This window comes from Neophocaena asiaeorientalis, unplaced genomic scaffold, assembly GCF_003031525.2.
Source record: "Neophocaena asiaeorientalis asiaeorientalis breed wild unplaced genomic scaffold, Neophocaena_asiaeorientalis_V1.1 scaffold629, whole genome shotgun sequence".
Taxonomy (NCBI): domain Eukaryota; kingdom Metazoa; phylum Chordata; class Mammalia; order Artiodactyla; family Phocoenidae; genus Neophocaena; species Neophocaena asiaeorientalis.
Window position 1 is genome coordinate 3,776,718 of NW_020175468.1, and position 16,451 is coordinate 3,793,168.

The following is a 16,451-nucleotide window of genomic DNA, read 5'->3' on the forward strand; positions in this document are numbered from 1 at the left end:
CCCTTTGGGGGAGATACAGGATGGGACGGGGAGCGGCCCCCGCCCTGTCTCCCCGGGCCTCTCGCACTCAGCGCTGGGCCCTGCGTTCCCATCGCCCTGGGCCAGCCCACAGCCCCCGCGGCTCTCCCCTCAAACCCCTTGCTCACGTCGGCTTTGGGGTTGGTTCATAGGGAAGATGGTGAGTTGGAAGAAGGCGAACTGGAGGATGACGGGGCCGAGGAGACCCAGGACGCCTCCGGAGGCCCCGAGAGGAGCCGGAAGGAGAAGGGGGAGAAGCACCACAGCGACTCAGATGAGGAGAAGTCTCACCGGAGGCTGAAGCGGAAACGCAAGAAAGAGCGGGAGAAGGAGAAGAGGAGATCCAAGAAGAGGAGGAAATCCAAGCACAAAGTAGGTCCTGGCGGATGTGCTGGGCCTCCTGGCGCTGGGCCCAGCCGAGCGCCCCAGGGGCCGAGCTCATCTTGTCAGGCCAGAGGGCACTCTTAATCGGGCTGTTTTTCCTTTCCCCAAATTGGGTAAAGACCTTTTCTAAAAGAGTTGGTAGCTCACGCTCCATTGCTGCTAGATGCCCGTAGGTGAGGCGTTTTGCACGGAGCCCTACCGGCACATTCCAGCAGTGGCTGTGCAGGTGGCCAGCCCTCCGCAGAAGCTCTAATCCTCTGCCCCTGTCCTTGCAGCGCCACGCTTCTTCCAGCGATGACTTCTCTGACTTCTCAGATGACTCGGATTTTAGCCCCAGCGAGAAGGGGCACCGCAAGTACAGAGAGTACAGCCCCCCCTATGCGCCGGTGAGTGACTGCCGGTCAGGGACCCCCATGGGACTCGGAGCTGGGGGTAATGAAATCGCCCATGTTTCCTGAGCACTGGCTGTGTGCTGGGCATTCTTATGTGGCACTTTACACGGATTTTAATTCTGCAAGATTAGGTATTGTTTTTATCCCCGCCTTATAGGTGAGGACACTGAGACTTCGAGAACTTCAGCCAGGTTGCACGGCTCTGATGTACAGGAGCTGGGGTTGAGCCCAGTCAGTGGCTGATTGCCCTACTTCTGTATGCCACCTTTTCCCATGGCCTTGGCAGGGCTCGTCATATCCCCTGTCCCCAAGAAAGATGATGATTTGTCCCTGTGAGAGCTGACTTTTCCACTGTTCAGCAGTGTCCTTTTGTGGAAAGTTGGCAAGAGAATGAAACGGTTATGGGAGTAAATCATCTCGGATGTTGTGGGGTCAGAAGTAATATACCACTGAGCTTAAGCATAAATTTAAATTATTTGTCTGGTTTGTATATTTTTTTATTTTCCTCAGGCAAAACCAGTAAGAAGTAAATCAACATAGATTTTCAAATTTTGATAAAAAGTATTTTTAAAGTTAGTAGTTCTTAAAGGTGTCCTGTAACTCAGCATCATCCATCATAACAGAGAAGTTATTGTAAGGAATAAGAGTTGACATTGATCTACTAATGTGGATTCAGACTTTAAACCTGAGGGCAGCAGGAAATGGAGAGAACACCACCAGCTTTGATTGGGAACTAGGGGTTGAGGCATTTTAAGATCTGCTAAAGTGGGACTTCCCTCGTGGTCCAGTGGTTAAGAATCCACCCTCCAATGCAGGGGACACGGGTTCGATCCCTGGTCGGGGAACTAAGATCCCACGTGCCATGGGGCAACTAAGCCTGCGCACCGCAACGAAAACCCAACGCAGCCCCCCCCAAAAAAAAAAGGATCTGCTAAAGTAGTTGTATACATGTCCATGTTTTATGTTTTCTTTTTTTTTTTTTTATAATGAGTGTGGATTTTTTAAATGAATAGACTTTATCTTTAGAGCAGTTTTATTTTTTTAATTTTATTGAATATAGTTAATTTTCAGTGTTGTGTTAATTTCTTCTGTACAGCAAGGTGACTCAGTTATATGTACACATATTCTTTCATATTCTTTTCCATTGTGGTTTGTCACAGGATATTGAATATAGTTCCCTGTGCTATGCAGTAGGACCCTGTTGTTTTTAGAGCAGTTTTAGATTTGGAGAAAATGGAGCAGGTAGTCCAGTTCCCTACCCACCCCACCCCACCCAGTTCCCCAGTTTTTAATGTCTTGCATTAGTGTGGCACGTTCGTTGTAATTGTTTAGCCAGCGTTGGCACGTATTTTATTAGAGTCCATAGTTTACATTAGGGTCCCCCTTTGTGTTTTACAGTTCTTTGGGTTTTGACAAATGCATCTTGTTATATATGCACCATACACTATCATATAAAATAGTTTCAATTCCCTAAAAGTCCTCTTTTCTTTACCTACTCATCAGTCCCTCCCCCCAAGCCCCTCGCAACCACCAGTCTTTTTACTGTGTCTGTAGTTTTGCCTGTTCCAGAATGTCATTTAATTGGACTCATATGTAGCTTTTCCGGATTGTCTTCTTTGACTTAACGATATTCGTTTATACAGTCCTTCCATGTCTTTCTTATTTCTTTTAATTGTTGAATACTCCATTGTCTGAATGTACCAGTTTGTTTATCCATTTACCTATTGAAGGACATCTTGGTGTCTTCCATTTGTGCATGTATGTGTATTTTTGAACTTCATCCAGTATCTCTTGGAACTAGCACACTTTGGAAAGCATCATTTTAAATGGTTTTCTAGTTTGGTTGCCAAATACTCATTAATTGAATTCTAAGGCCCCAGAAAAATTTTGACTGAGGAGTACTCCTCTTGCCTATCAGGCCTCCTCCCCAAATGAGATTGTTCTATCTACCTGGGAAATACATCCTTCTTTTCCCTCTCCAGTAATTCAGGGGTCGTGGGGCCTGTGTTTCTCAATTGTCTTTAAAGCTGTGGCTCTTTCTGAAGAACAGAAACATCTGGGCCGACAGCCCAGATCTCATTCAGGTGGCTGGGGGCTAGCGTCTCACCCCAGGGACAGCAGAGACACCCAGACAGCTGTGCCAGTTCAGGGAATAGTGGGGATCTTGGTCTGAATCCGAGACCCCAGGGCCAGCTCACTGTCCTCTCCCCATCAGTCCCACCAGCAGTATCCCCCGTCGCACACCACGCCCCTGCCCAAGAAGGCCTACTCCAAGATGGACAGCAAGGGCTACGGCATGTACGAAGACTATGAGAACGAGCAGTACGGGGAGTACGAGGGTGATGAGGAGGAGGACATGGGCAAGGACGACTACGACGACTTCACCAAAGAGCTGAACCAGTACCGGCGGGCCAAGGAGGGCAGCAGCCGGGGCCGAGGTGAGACGCACAGCTTCTCCTCCAGGTTGTCGGAGCAGGCCCGGGGCTGGGGGTTGGGCGCTCAGTGCAGAGCCAGACAGACCTCATGGGCCACGTGCTCATGGAGCGTCAAGTCTGGGAGAAGAGATGTGCAGTCATGCAGGGCTGAGATAAACATAGAAGGAGACAGGCAGGGAGCTCCATCCCAAGCACAGGGGACCAGAGTTCTGCCACGTGAGAAGAGGGTCCAGTGCTGAAGCCGTGGTTGGGATGGAGCCAGACTGGCGTGAGGCAAGGAGAAGACTGCTGTGGCTCAAGGTGGTGGTGGTGGTGGGGGGGGGGATTTTTTTTTTTTTTGGCCACACCCTGTGCCAAGTCCTAACCACTGGACCGCCAGGGAAGTCCCTGGAGGGTTTTTTAAATTCACTTCCTGGTCAGCTATGAAGAGATATAGAAGGGATAGCTCTCACCCCTGGGGACGGTAACTGACAGCTGGCGCCTCCTCCCCCAGCCTCCCATCACCTGACAGAGTGTGACTGCAGCCACGGGACTGCCACACCTCTGAACCTTGAACCTGCGGCAGTTAGGAGGATGATGGGGGAGGGCAGAGCACCAGCAACCCAGCCTGGCCTCTTAGAACCATCTCCTGCCAATGATATTTCCCAACCCCAGAGTGCTTCCAGAATTTTCCAGCCCAGCAGTTCTTAGCCCTGCTTGAGGCCCAGCTTGTTGTTTGAGTGACTGGTCATTCTTTCTTTCGGCGGTCTTTCTTAGACTCCTCCCTAGATAGGCCCTGCTCTTTGGGGAGATTCTGGACTAGCCTGTCCAATAGAAATATAATGCAAGCCACCATGCAACTACAAATTTTCTAGTGGTCGCATTAGAAAAGTAAAAGGAAACAGATGAAATTAATTTTAACAACACATTATATCAGTACATTCCAAATCTCACTTCGATATGTAATCAAAATAGACGTGACATTTTATATTCTGTCTCTGTCTCTTTTTTAATTAAGTCTTTGAAATTCAGCACGCACTTTATACTCACAGTATTTCTTAGTTTGGCCAGCCGCGTTTCAGGTACTCAGTAGCCACACGTGGCTGGTGCCTCTGTGTTGGACAGCGCCTCAGTCAGGGTAGTGTAGTGAGTGCTACAGCAGGTGTGTGTCCACGGTGCTCAGCTACCCCTGTCCAGGGGCCCAGGGACCATGAATCAGCCTAGAGCAGCTGGCAAGGCTTCTTAGAACAGGAGGAGGAGGAGGAAATGATTGACCTTGGGCAGTCAGTGGGTTAACTTCTCTTCCGCTGGTGGGTCAACTTCTCTTCTGCTGGTGGGTCCTGCTTGCTCAGACACTCACTGTCTGAATCACCATGCAGGCAACCGAGGCCGTGGCAGGGGCTACCGAGGCCGTGGAAGCCGCGGAGGGTCTCGAGGCCGAGGCATGGGCAGGGGCAGCAGAGGCAGAGGCAGAGGCTCCGTGGGAGGAGACCACCCGGAGGACGAAGAGGACTTCTATGAAGAGGACATGGAAGTAAGGCTTTCTCCAGCTTGGGGTGGGGGGTGGGAGTGGGGGCGGGTGGCTGGTGAGCTGCAAGACTAGGTCTGTAAGACTGAGGTGGAAAGAAAGCATCAGATGGCAGGTTTATGTGTTTAGAAATGTTCATTTTATTATTTGGAATAGAGAAAACCTTCCTATGGTTCAGAATTGAAAAAGTACCAAAGGGTGAGCTGTCAAAAACATCTTCATCTCACTGCTCTCTCAGCGAGCGCCTTAGTTCCCATCCCTGAAGACAGGGTTCCCGAGGGTACTCTCGAAGCATTTAATGCCTTCGCAGTCAGTTGCCTGTTTAGTTACCTCCTACACACACACAAACGCGTGTGTGCATGAGGAGAACTGCCACGCTCACTGTTTTGTCCCTGCCCGAGACCTTGCCACGCTGCCCCTTGCTAGCTGCACAGCTGTCCCTTGGGAGCTGCCCAGTGGGCTAGGAGTCCTAAGAGTGAAGACTGTGACCAGCCGCCGCTTAGGCTGTGGCGTGTGAAGAGGGGGCACAGGTGTGAGTCACTGGGTTGCTCACTTGCTCTTCTGAGTTTGACATTGTCCTGAGTGTACAAAAAGGCAGAAAGGGCTGGAGTATATAGTTCAGGACATTGTTCATTGTTCACCAAATGACACTTTCCTGCTTCTCTTCCCTCCGGAATTCCAGTACGGAGAAAGTGAGGAGCCGATGGGAGATGAGGACTATGACGACTATTCCAAGGAGCTGAACCAGTACCGCCGGTCCAAGGATGGCCGAGGACGAGGTGGGCGGGGGCCGCGAGGGGCCAGTCTGTGGGGCTCCTCCTGGCAGCTGCTGGCCTCGGGTCCTGGAGGGAGGCCTCGGGTTAACGCCGTTTCTCTCTTCTGCAGGGCTAAGTCGAGGCCGTGGCCGGGGTTCCCGAGGTCGAGGGAAAGGGATGGGCCGGGGCCGTGGTCGAGGTGGCAGCCGAGGAGGGATGAACAAGGGTGGAATGAATGATGACGAAGACTTCTACGACGAGGACATGGGCGTAAGTCGGCTCTTCATTCTGATCTGATGTTTTTACTCAAGGCTTCTTCTAGAAATTTGTTTTTTTCTTTAATGAGTTATCCTCCGAGGCTGGTCCTGTCCCCCTGCTCCCATCAGCCGTTCCCCGTAGGGCCTGTCAGCACTAATTATCTCTCATGGGGGTTGCGCTGCTGGTGAGACCCTCTGTTTTTAAAGGCATATCTTAGTAGCACCTGCAGTCACCTGTTCTCTGAGTCCCTGAGTTAGCCCTGGAGAGTTTTCCAGGAAGGCTTGTGCCGCCTCTTCTTGGAATGAATGCGTTCCCGCACAGGTGTGTGGTGCGCGAGTCCGCAGCTGCCCACACTCCACGCTCCGGGGCTCAGACCCCACAGAGTTGGGTGCTGGATGGAAGCTGCTGGTCAGCACTCCTGTTACACGGGGGCGTGCTCATCCCTGCCAGCTAGCCTGTTTCACTTTCCCTCCCTCAGAGCCCGTCTCCACCTGGCCTGCACAGGCCCTCCCTACCCTTCCTCTTCATTCCCCTTTATAGTCACACTCTGTGTTCCTAACAGGATGGCGGTGGAAGCTACCGGAGGGGTGACCATGACAAGCCCCACCAGCAGTCCGATAAGAAAGGCAAAGTCATCTGCAAATACTTCGTGGAAGGGCGGTGCACATGGGTAAGGGGCCAGTTCAGTAGTACCAGGGTGCCCAGAGCAGGGACACATGGGCCTCTGGTAGTGTTCTGGAGGCCACACTCACTGGGGGCAGTGTTCTGGTGGGCTTGGAGTGATTGTCTGAGAGATGCCTGGAAGGCCTGGAAGATTTAGTTCACTCCTCAGAGTGACTGAAGAGCCAGGACAAGATTGGTGACACATCTGGGTTTTTTTGGTTTGGGAGGATTTTTTTGGCCAAAATTTTCATCCAATCCATATGGCCTCAAATGTTTTGTTAGAATTGATGCTCATGCAAAGGTGTAACATATCCTGGTTGAGTTACTGAACTTCAGTGTCGGAGAGGGAATCATTAAGGCATCCAGACAGAAAAGGTGGTCAAGGTCAGCCTTGACCTTCACAGCAGAGTATAATGCCAGAAGATGGGCCAATGACCTGAAAGTTCTGAAGGAAACAAGTATAATCCAGTGTTAGTTCAACCAGGCAGCTTGTTATTCAGGCAGCAGGCAGATATTGGCAAGCAAGCACCCAGGGAGTACTGCACCTGTGTGCCTGTCTTAGGAAAAAATATTACTGTTTTAAACAAAGGTGTGTTTGTGTGTAAAATAGTCCTTATTATAGTTGCAATTCATATTATTTTTAGAAACTTGAAATATATATAAACAAAAAACAGTAGCTATTCCTAAGAGAATGGGGGAACGGGTATAGAAGAACAGTTTCTCTTTTCAGTTTACCTGGATGTTGTTTTGTTTGGATTGTACAATTTGACTACAAATAGCAGAAAACGCAACTCCACTGGCTTAAACACATAGACGTTTGTCTCTCAGAATAGTCTGGGACTTCCCTGGTGGTCCAGTGATTAGGACTCTGCACTTCCACTGCGGCTGGCATGGGTTTGATCCCTGGTTGGTGAACTAGGATCCTGCATGCTGTGTGGTGTGGCCAAAAAAAAAAAAAGGTCTGGGGCGGGGGCGCGGGGGCATTACAGGGCTGGTACAGTTGTCAGTGGCACCATGGGGGACCCAGGTTCCTTCCTACTTTTTATTCTGGCATCTTTAAGCGTGTGGCTCTTGTCCTCATGGTTGCTTAATGGCTGCTGTGCCTCCAGGCATCACATCCAAGGGCTAGGTGGTTGCTTAATGGCTGCTGTGCCTCCAGGCATCACATCCAAGGGCTAGGAGGAAGAAAACTGTGTGAAGGGATTTTTTTAAAAATCAGGGCAGTATTGTCTTCCCTTGGGAGTTTGGGGTTCTGTTAGAAATTGGGGTTTTGTTAGAAAGGAAGAAGCATGAAACTGGATACTAGCTGTTATGCAGCATGTTAACAGTAAGTGAGTAAGAGAGGCGAAGGCAAGAGGAGGAAGAGTTAGAAAGAAGCAGTGAAAGGCAGCAGAACGGAGCCGGGAGGACTGAGGACATGGGGGAGGGAGGCAGGGGCAAGAGAAAGGGCCACACACTTTGGCAGAAGTTTCAGATTGGTGGGAAACTGCATTTCTGTGTCTGCCTTTCCTGGGCCTCCTGCCCTTTCTGGGGTCGGGGTGGGGGTTTGTTTCTGTCGTTGGTCCCTGTGTGCTTCAGCAGTGACAGAGCAGTACTTCCTTTTGCAAACAGCTTACCTTTTCACTGTTTCTCTTCCAGGGAGACCACTGTAATTTTAGCCACGACATCGAGCTACCAAAGAAGCGAGAACTGTGCAAGTTTTACATCACCGGATTTTGTGCCAGAGCCGAGAACTGCCCCTATATGCATGATATCCTTTGGTGCCCACATTTGGTCTAATTGAGGGTGCAGAGCTCCTTTTCTCCTTATTGGTAATAACAGCTGATCTTCACCACACTTTCGCTCTGTGTGCCAGTACTGTGCCAAGAGCTTTGTGCATCCATCTCTTAACCCTCACATCTGCCCTGTGATGGGTCTGCTCTTCTAGTCTGCAGATGACTAAACGGAGGCACACACGTTATATGTTCCCTTTACGTGTACAGTTGACCCTTGAACAACATGGGTTTGGACTCTGCAGGTCCACTCAGATATTGTTTTGTTTTCAGTAGTAAATACTGCAGTACTACACAATCTGTGGTTGGTTGGATCCACAGATGCAGAACTGAGGGTATGGAGGACGGATTACAAATTATACTCAGATTTTTGACCGAGTTGGCGCCCCTAACCCCCATGTTGTTCAAGGGTCAAGTGTACTCTCGAGACTGGCTTATACCATTGCCTGTTATCTTTCTGAGATTTTTCAAATGGCTGTGTAACCATGGGCAAATCGTTGAACTTTTCCCCTCTTCCTGTTGAGTGAGGATCTGAGGACACAGCCTCAAGGCCAGCGTGGTGGGGCGGGAAGCACTACAGAGCAGGGATGTTGAGAACCGGGGTCTCATCTTGGGTCAGCTACCAACCTGCTGTGCAGCTCTGAGCCAGTCACTTTGCCTCTCTGGGCCTCAGTTTCCTTGTCTCTAAAACAAAGGGGCTTGGATTCTGTCCTTGGGTGGGTTTCATGAGGTGAGGCATTTGCCTTAACTTGCCGTGAACGTGATTTTCCGTGTAAGTTGTACCACACGACCGGAAACTGCATCAACGGCGATGACTGCATGTTCTCTCACGACCCCTTGACCGAGGAGACCAGAGAGCTCTTGGACAAGGTAATGTCCAGGCTGACAGCAGCCGTAGCTAATGGGGACCAGGAGGTACGCCTGCCACGGGCCTGGCACTGCAGCCCGCCTGTCTGGCCTCTGTGCAGAACCAGAATCCCCAGTTGCGTTGATTGGAGCTGGGCCATGTTTAGGAGGAAATGGGGACTGTATTCTCTGCAGGGAGAATTGAGGTGATCACACGTGTGTCTTCTCTCCGGCCGAGACGGTTTTCCCTGGAGGGGTGGCTCCCTAAAAGGAATGTTATGTGGTGTGTCTCCAAACATACCTTGTGATTTCTTAGCTGTCCTTTAGAGAGAGCCCGTGGTATACAAAGAGGAGGTGAGACTTCGGATGGGTTCTGTTTTTTAATTATTTTTTAAGTTATTTGTATTTTTTATTTTTGGCTGTGCTGGGTCATCATTGCTGCGCGTGGGCTTTCTCTAGTTGCGGTGAGCAGGGGCTACTCTTAGTTGCAGTGCGTGGGCTTCTCATTGTGGTGGCTTCTCTCTTTTGCGGAGCACGGGCTCTAGGCACGTGGGCTTCAGTAGTTGTGGTGCCTGGGCTCTAGAGCGCAGACTCAGTAGTTGTGGCGCACGGGCTTAGTTGCTCCGCGGCATGTGGGATCTTCCCAGACCAGGGCTTGAACCCGTGTCCCCTGCATTGGCAGGCAGATTGTTAACCACTGTGCCACCAGGGAAGTCCCTGGATGGGTTCTGTTTTGATGGAAGGGTCAAACGTTTCTTTCCAAGTCTTAAGGATTCTTGTATATAGTAGAAAAAGTAAGGGGCAATTGGAGGCTCTCACGATGGGGAGACTTCCTCAACAGTGAGGTATCAGGGCTTCCTTAGCAGCCAGATGACATTTGAAACTCATCCTCATGTCTGTTGTTCTCCCTGAGGAATCAGGCTGAGGACTTTGGGGCCCCCGGTTCCTGTCCTTGATTTCCTGACATCCATCACTGGGTGAATGGGTGCGAGAACACGTGTCCTTGCACATGAAGGCTTTCCTGCCTTCTCTCTGGTTCCCAGAAAGTTTAAGGAGATTGGCTGTTTTTTGAGAATGGAAAGAATCGGTGCCTCAGCCAGGTTCAGGAATCCACCCATGCGGGCCGGGGCTGCCTTGAGGGGTTGAGGGGAAGCCCTGCACAAGCAAAGCAAGAGAACGTCCACTCCTCATTAGGAGAGCATTCATGGAGAAAGTTCTCATCTTTGCCAGGCCCTTTGGCCTGTTATCCTAGGAATAAGGTTTTGTAACTGGTAAGCTGTCTAGAATCTGTGAGTCATTCACAGGGTAAGGAGTGGGAAAAGTCATGGCGACTTCATTTCTCATTTGAAGAACTAAACAATCTCTGACTGAGGACTGCCCCCTGCTGGTGGTTCAGAGTTTGCTCTCTAGACCAGTGCTGTCCAGTAGGAACACCACAGAGCCATAAATTTAAATTTTTTAGTAGCCACATTAAAAAAGTAAAAAGAGGTGAAATTAGTGCTACCAGTATATCTTATTTAACCCAGTATATCCATGTCCAAAGTACCACTTCAGCAGGTAATAAATGATGAAATAATTACGATATTTTGGGGATTTTTTGTTTTTTTTTTGGTACTAAGTCTGAGGAATCTAGTGTTTATTTTCTGCTTATAGCACCCAGTAGCCACACATGGCCAGTGACCACTATATTGGACAGCACAGCTCTAGACACCCTAATAAAAACTCAAAGCAAATCAAGGTGGCACGTTTCCATTTCTGGTCACAAACATTTTGAGAGTATCAGTAACATCCCCTATCTAAAGTCAAGTCTCAGTAGGTTAAAAATGAGTGTTGAACCTGGAAAAACCATTCCAGAATCGAATTTGGGTGGTCAGAAAGTAAAACTTGAACCTTTACAATGGGCCCAGAGTAACCCTGATAAACATGTGGGGTCAGCCATTTCCTTCTCTCCTGGACAGAGTTGCAGCTTGATCAACTAGGGCTGGGGCCTGAGGCTCCTGGGCAGCCCTTGGGTCCAAGCTGTGGTGCCACTTAGGACAGGGCCTTCGTCATCCTCTCCTGAAATGTCTGTGCTCTCTCTTCCACCCTTTTCTTCAGCTTTATTTTCTTGCTTCTTGGTGATGTTTCTGTCTGTCCAGAACCATCCACTTTAGGTTTGAGACGTGCCTGCCTTTGGGGCTGTCAGTGACTGTAACGTGAGAGTGAGTGGCAAGAATAAGGCAAAGGATTCCCTCCACCTAAATTCCTCTGTCAGCATTATTTTGCCCCATTTGCTTTATCACTTTGCTCTTGTTTATTTTTTTTCCTTGATCCATTTGAAAATAAGTTGCGTACATTATGGTTCTTTACCATTAAATCCTTCAGTTACCATTTTATACATATACTGTTTTATAGTCAGGTTTGTCAAGGTATAGTTTGTATCCAGTCTAAAAAAAAAAAAGTGTCCCTGTTTAGTTCTGTTAATTTTTTTGGCTGCGCTGGGCATCATGCAGGATCTTAGTTCCCCAACCAGGGATCGAACCCATGCGCCCTGCAGTGGAAGCGCAGAGCTCTTAACCACTGGACAGCCAGGGAATTTTCCCTAGTTCTGTGAATTTTGACAAACACAGAGAGTCATGTGACCACCTCACAGTCTAGGTAGAGGAAATTCATTCTTTCACCCCCAGAACCCCTTCCCTTTTGTAATCAATGCCTCTCCCATCTCCAGACCCTGGAAACCACTGATCTGTTTTCTGTCCCTGTAGTTTGCCTTTTCAAGAAAGTTATATAAATAGATATATGGTATGTAGCTTCTAAACGTGTGCAGTTTATATAGCCTTTTGTTTTTTGTTTTTTTATAAATTTATTTTTTAAATTTATTCACTTTGTTGGGTCTTTGTTGCTGTGCGTGGGCTTTCTCTAGTTGTGGCGAGTGGGGGCTACTCTTCGTTGCGGTGCGCAGGCTTCTCATTGCGGTGACTTCTCTTGTTGCGAGCACAGGCTCTAGGCGCGCGGGCTTCAGTAGTTGTGGCTCGTGGGCTCTAGAGAGCAGGCTCAGTAGTTGTGGCGCACGGGCTTAGTTGCTCTGCGGCATGTGGGATCTTCCTAGACCAGTTCCCCTGCATTGGCAGGTGGATTCTTAACCGCTGGTCCACCAGGGAAGCCCTATAATAGCCTTCTGAATCTGCCGTCTTTCATTCTGCATAAAGTGTTTGAAGTTCATCCACATTGTTGCAAGTGTTGATAGTTCATCACTGTTTGTTCTTGAGTAGTACTCCACTCAGTGTGGATGATCTGAGATTGTTTATCTAGTCACCAGTTGAAGAACATTTGATTTGTTATCAGTTTGGGGCAAAAGCTTAGATTTTTTTTTTTTTTTTTTTTTTTTTTTTTTTTTTTTTTTTTTTTTTTTTTTTTTTTTTTTTGTCCACGCCGTACAGGATCTTAGTTCGCCTGTAGGATCTTAGTTCCGCAACCAGGGATTGAACCCGCGCCCCCTGCAGTGGAAACGCAGAGTCTTAACCACAGGACCACCAGGGAATTCCCAAAGCTTAGAATGTTTAACAAATGGACATGAGCTTATTTCTTATTTCCTTGGCCCATGAACCTTGGCCCACATGTCTGTGTGTATCCGCAGGTGTGGCCGTCCTTTTCCATTGAGAGGATGCCTTTGACTTTTGGAAACCCGGGAATCATTCAGAATCAGTCCTGGCTGGGGACGTTGTGGGACCCAGCAAGGCCCTGGTTGTGTGGTGTGAGGGAGCTCCTTGCTTCAGAGAGGCCCAGGAAGGGGCGCGTGGGAGTCTCTAGGGATAGATGTGCCGGAGGACTGCCTGGATGGTTTGGGTTCAGCTTTTCAGGGTGGGAGTGGGGTGTTGACATCCCCTATGTATCTTATGCATCAGTGTTCTGGGCTCTGATGCGATTCAGCCCCGGCTTTTGAGGCAGCACTTGCGGCCCAGTGTGGGTGGTGGGTAAAGAGATAAGTGCAGGGAGCTGGCTGTGTCCCTCGCGGGAGTCCTCATCGGGGTGTCGTGGGGTCTGCGTGAGGGGTGGGGGGGGCGAAGTCCTGGAGTGGGAGCCCGCCGTGAGGTGAGATTTCTCCCCAGCATGGAATGAGTGTGGAAGCCCCAATTGTGGGGCACAGTGGGGAAGCAGAAGTGACGGGACCCAGGGAGGTGAGTGTGAGAGAGAGGGTGCCCGCCTTGCCTGGGGACCAGCGATACGCTCCTAGGGGCTGTCCTGTGGGCCAGTGCTTCAGTTCTTTTGGTCATTGAGTTCATTGCGTGGCCCAGTGTGCTGAGAGCACCGTGCCGGGCCAGGGTTGGCAGTGGAAGGATCACCTCAGCCTCTGTCCCCCGCACAGGGGCCATTGGCTGGGTGTTCCCGAGTGCTGAGAGATGTGTGACCCTAGTCTCGGGGGCGAGGGGAGTGTGGCGCATTTGGTGTCTGGACCACGGCATCCCCTCCCTGGGTGGGGAGGAAGTTGTGGTCAAGTTTGTTCCTGTTTAATGAGGTATAACGTCCTCCTTAGGTTTTGCCTACACCTGAGGGCATTTCGTTGCCATTGAGAGGAGCTAGCAGTGCAGGGCTTTGGCTCTGTGACTGGAGGCTGCTCTGCCCGAGTGGGAGTGAGTGCAGAGAGGCTGGGGCAGGGTCCCTCTCAGAGAAGGTGGGGCCCGGGCCGGAGGGCGGGGCTGAGCTGGGCAGCAGCTCCTGGGCGGAGTTTGGGGGTGGGGATAAGAGAAGGGAGGGGTGCGGGGTCCCCCCCTCACAGCCCAGCTAGTGGCCTGCGGAGGAGCGGGAAGTACATGGAATGAGGTGCGGCCAGATGGAGATGGAGATGGTACCCGTAGCTCTGGCTAGAGAGGTGGTGTGGGAGCCCCAGCCGAAGGTGGGGAGGTGGAGGGGCAGCGGAGCCGGGAGGCAAACCCAGAGGAGCACCAAGCAACCGGGTAGGCCCGTCAAAGCCTTAACTCCTTTAGTCCCCTGTGCCCCACCCTCTGGAGCCCGGGGAATGCAGGGGAAGGTGCGCTTGTCTGTTTTCTTTGCTCATTTATTTAACAAATGTGTGGTCACGCCTGCTTTGTAGCAGGCACTGTCCTGGGCACCGGGGACGCAGTGGTGAGGAGACAGGATCCAGTCATCAGGTAGACGCCGATTACACACTGGGATCGGGGCAGTGGAGGGAATGTGCAGGGAGCCCAGAGACCCTCAAACAGGCTGCCATGGGGGGAGGCTCAGTGAGGAGGTGACACTCGCTGGCCCCAGGTGAATAACAGGCAGGAAGGAGGGGCGAGGGAGGCATGTGCTGAGCTGGGGTCACAGTGAGAGCAACAGCTACACACATGGTTGAGGGACCAAAAGGGGCCAGCTGGCTGGAAGGGAAGCGGGCGGAACGTGGGGCAGTAGAGCAGTCAGGGCTGCCTCTGTGGCTGCGGTCCCTCCGCCGCCCCCCGAGAGCAGTGCTAAAAGACACCACGAGGTGCGGGGCTCTCTCAGCACAGCTAGTCTCGGGCAGCGTTTCCCACACTGCGGTGGACACGTGTGAAATGTGGTCCTAGTTCAGTGGGTCCCCCTGTGCTGCTGGTCCACAGACAAACCACACCTTGAGTAGCAGGGCTCTAAGGGAACAGATGTTTTCCACTGATCAGACTTCCAAGTTTTCCATCCCCTTTGAAGCCAAATTCTTCTTGGACCCTGCGTCCCTGGGTCCACATACTGTTGCTGATCGTTAGGAGAGAGAAAAGCTGGGAACTGCCTGATACCCGCCGGGAAGTCCTGCCTCTGCCACCCACGCCGCCACCACTGTCCCTGGGTGGGGGAGCAAGAGGAGGGGTTGTCTTGAGCAGCGCTGAAGCTGAGGCGCCGGGGCGTCTCAGAGCCCCCGTTAGGGTCCACTAAGGCATGTGTGCCGAGGTCCCCAAGGCCACCTGGGCCCAGGTTGGACAATTTGCTGGGGAGACTCCCAGGGCCGAGCTGGCTGAGATTTAACTCCAATGAAAGCACACAAAGCAGAATGCACAGAAGAAAGGCAGGCAGTAAAGGCTGAAACCAGGCACCAGCTTCCAGGAGTCCTTGCCCCCTGGAGTCACACGGGACGTGTGTAACTCCTCAGGTTGTGACAGAACGTATAGAACGCTGTCCACCATGGGCGTGCAGTAGAGACTCAGTCAGTGCCCAAGGTTTTTATTGAGGGCAGCCTCTGCCTGGCATGTACCAAAATCCCAGACTCCCAGAAGGAAAAGGGGTGTTCCGCAGAAAGCATGGTGTTTGTGCAAACGGTTTAGACACAGTGAGCCCCTCTTAGCAGTCAGGGAATCCTGGGAACCCTCTCGAAATCCAGGTTCCCAGGCACCAACCAAAGGCCAACATTGCAAGCTGGCCTTCCAAGAGAAGCAGGCAGGCCTGCAGTGTTAACTTCTGCCCAGGATCCTAATTGGTGAGACGTTCTGCTTGAGTTCAGACTTTGGAATTGTCCGTCTACCCTGTACCAGGCCTATGGTGGGCCCTGTGGGTCTTGCCCTTGTGGAGTTGGTAGTCATCAGGCCAGGAATAAACAGAGATACAACTAAATGTAAAATCTTACAAAGCTTGGGCAGTGCTTTCAAGGGAGCTAATAGTGTTCCAGTAGTAAATACAGGAGACCTGGCCAGTCACTCTGAGTTGACCTTTAATAAGAGACCCCAGCAATTGGGGGATACGGAGCCATACATTAAGAATGGAGGGGAAAACGAATGCCTGGGGAGAGGCCTGGTCTAGGCCAGGACCCTGCTGGGGAAAAGAGCTTAGCTGTCCACAGAACTGAAACAGAGCTGGGTGCTTAGGGTGGAGGAGTCCGCACACCATAGAAGGAAATGAAGCTTCCAGGGTGCTGTGAAGTCCTCCCCAGACACCCAGCCCTGCTGTCAGGCCCTGTGGGTCCTCGTAAGTGATTGGGTTTTGATTACAAGTGCGGTGAGGCGCCCTTAAAATTCAAACAGAACAATGAACTTTTTTTATATATAAATTTATTTTATTTTTATTTATTTTTGGCTGCGTTGGGTCTTTGTTGCTACGCGTGGGCTTTCTCTAGTTGCGGTTAGCAGGGGCTACTCTTTGTTGTAGTGCGTGGGCTTCTCATTGCGGTGGCTTCTTTTGTTGTGGAGCACGGGCTCTAGGCGTGAGGGCTCAGTTGTGGTGCGAGGGCTCTAGAGTGCAGGCTCAGTAGTTGTGGCTCACAGGCTTAGCTGCTCCGCGGCATGTGGGATCTTCTCGGACCAGGGCTTGAACCCATGTCCCCTGCATTGGCAGGCGGATTAACCACTGCACCATCAGGGAAGCCCAGAACAATGAACTGTTAATCAGCCATGAAATAGATAAAATAGATGAAACAGCTACAACATGGGGGTGAACCTTGAAAATGTCATGCTAAGTGAAAGAAGCCAGTCACGAAAGGCCAC

The 16,451-nt window shown here is 50.8% G+C and overlaps 1 protein-coding gene across 9 annotated transcripts in view; it reads left to right on the plus strand.

Moving 5' to 3' along the window:
- ZC3H4 (zinc finger CCCH-type containing 4) overlaps positions 1-16,451 on the plus strand; it is a 42,642-nt gene that overhangs the window by 15,946 nt on the left and 10,245 nt on the right. For all 9 annotated transcript variants that reach the window (XM_024768201.1, XM_024768202.1, XM_024768204.1 and 6 more), the window contains 9 exons: positions 171-390; positions 678-788; positions 3,010-3,232; positions 4,588-4,742; positions 5,419-5,515; positions 5,622-5,761; positions 6,312-6,419; positions 8,051-8,162; positions 8,945-9,054. In XM_024768201.1, coding sequence (XP_024623969.1) covers positions 171-390; positions 678-788; positions 3,010-3,232; positions 4,588-4,742; positions 5,419-5,515; positions 5,622-5,761; positions 6,312-6,419; positions 8,051-8,162; positions 8,945-9,054 — 1,276 coding nt within the window. The remainder of the gene's footprint in view (positions 1-170; positions 391-677; positions 789-3,009; positions 3,233-4,587; positions 4,743-5,418; positions 5,516-5,621; positions 5,762-6,311; positions 6,420-8,050; positions 8,163-8,944; positions 9,055-16,451) is intronic.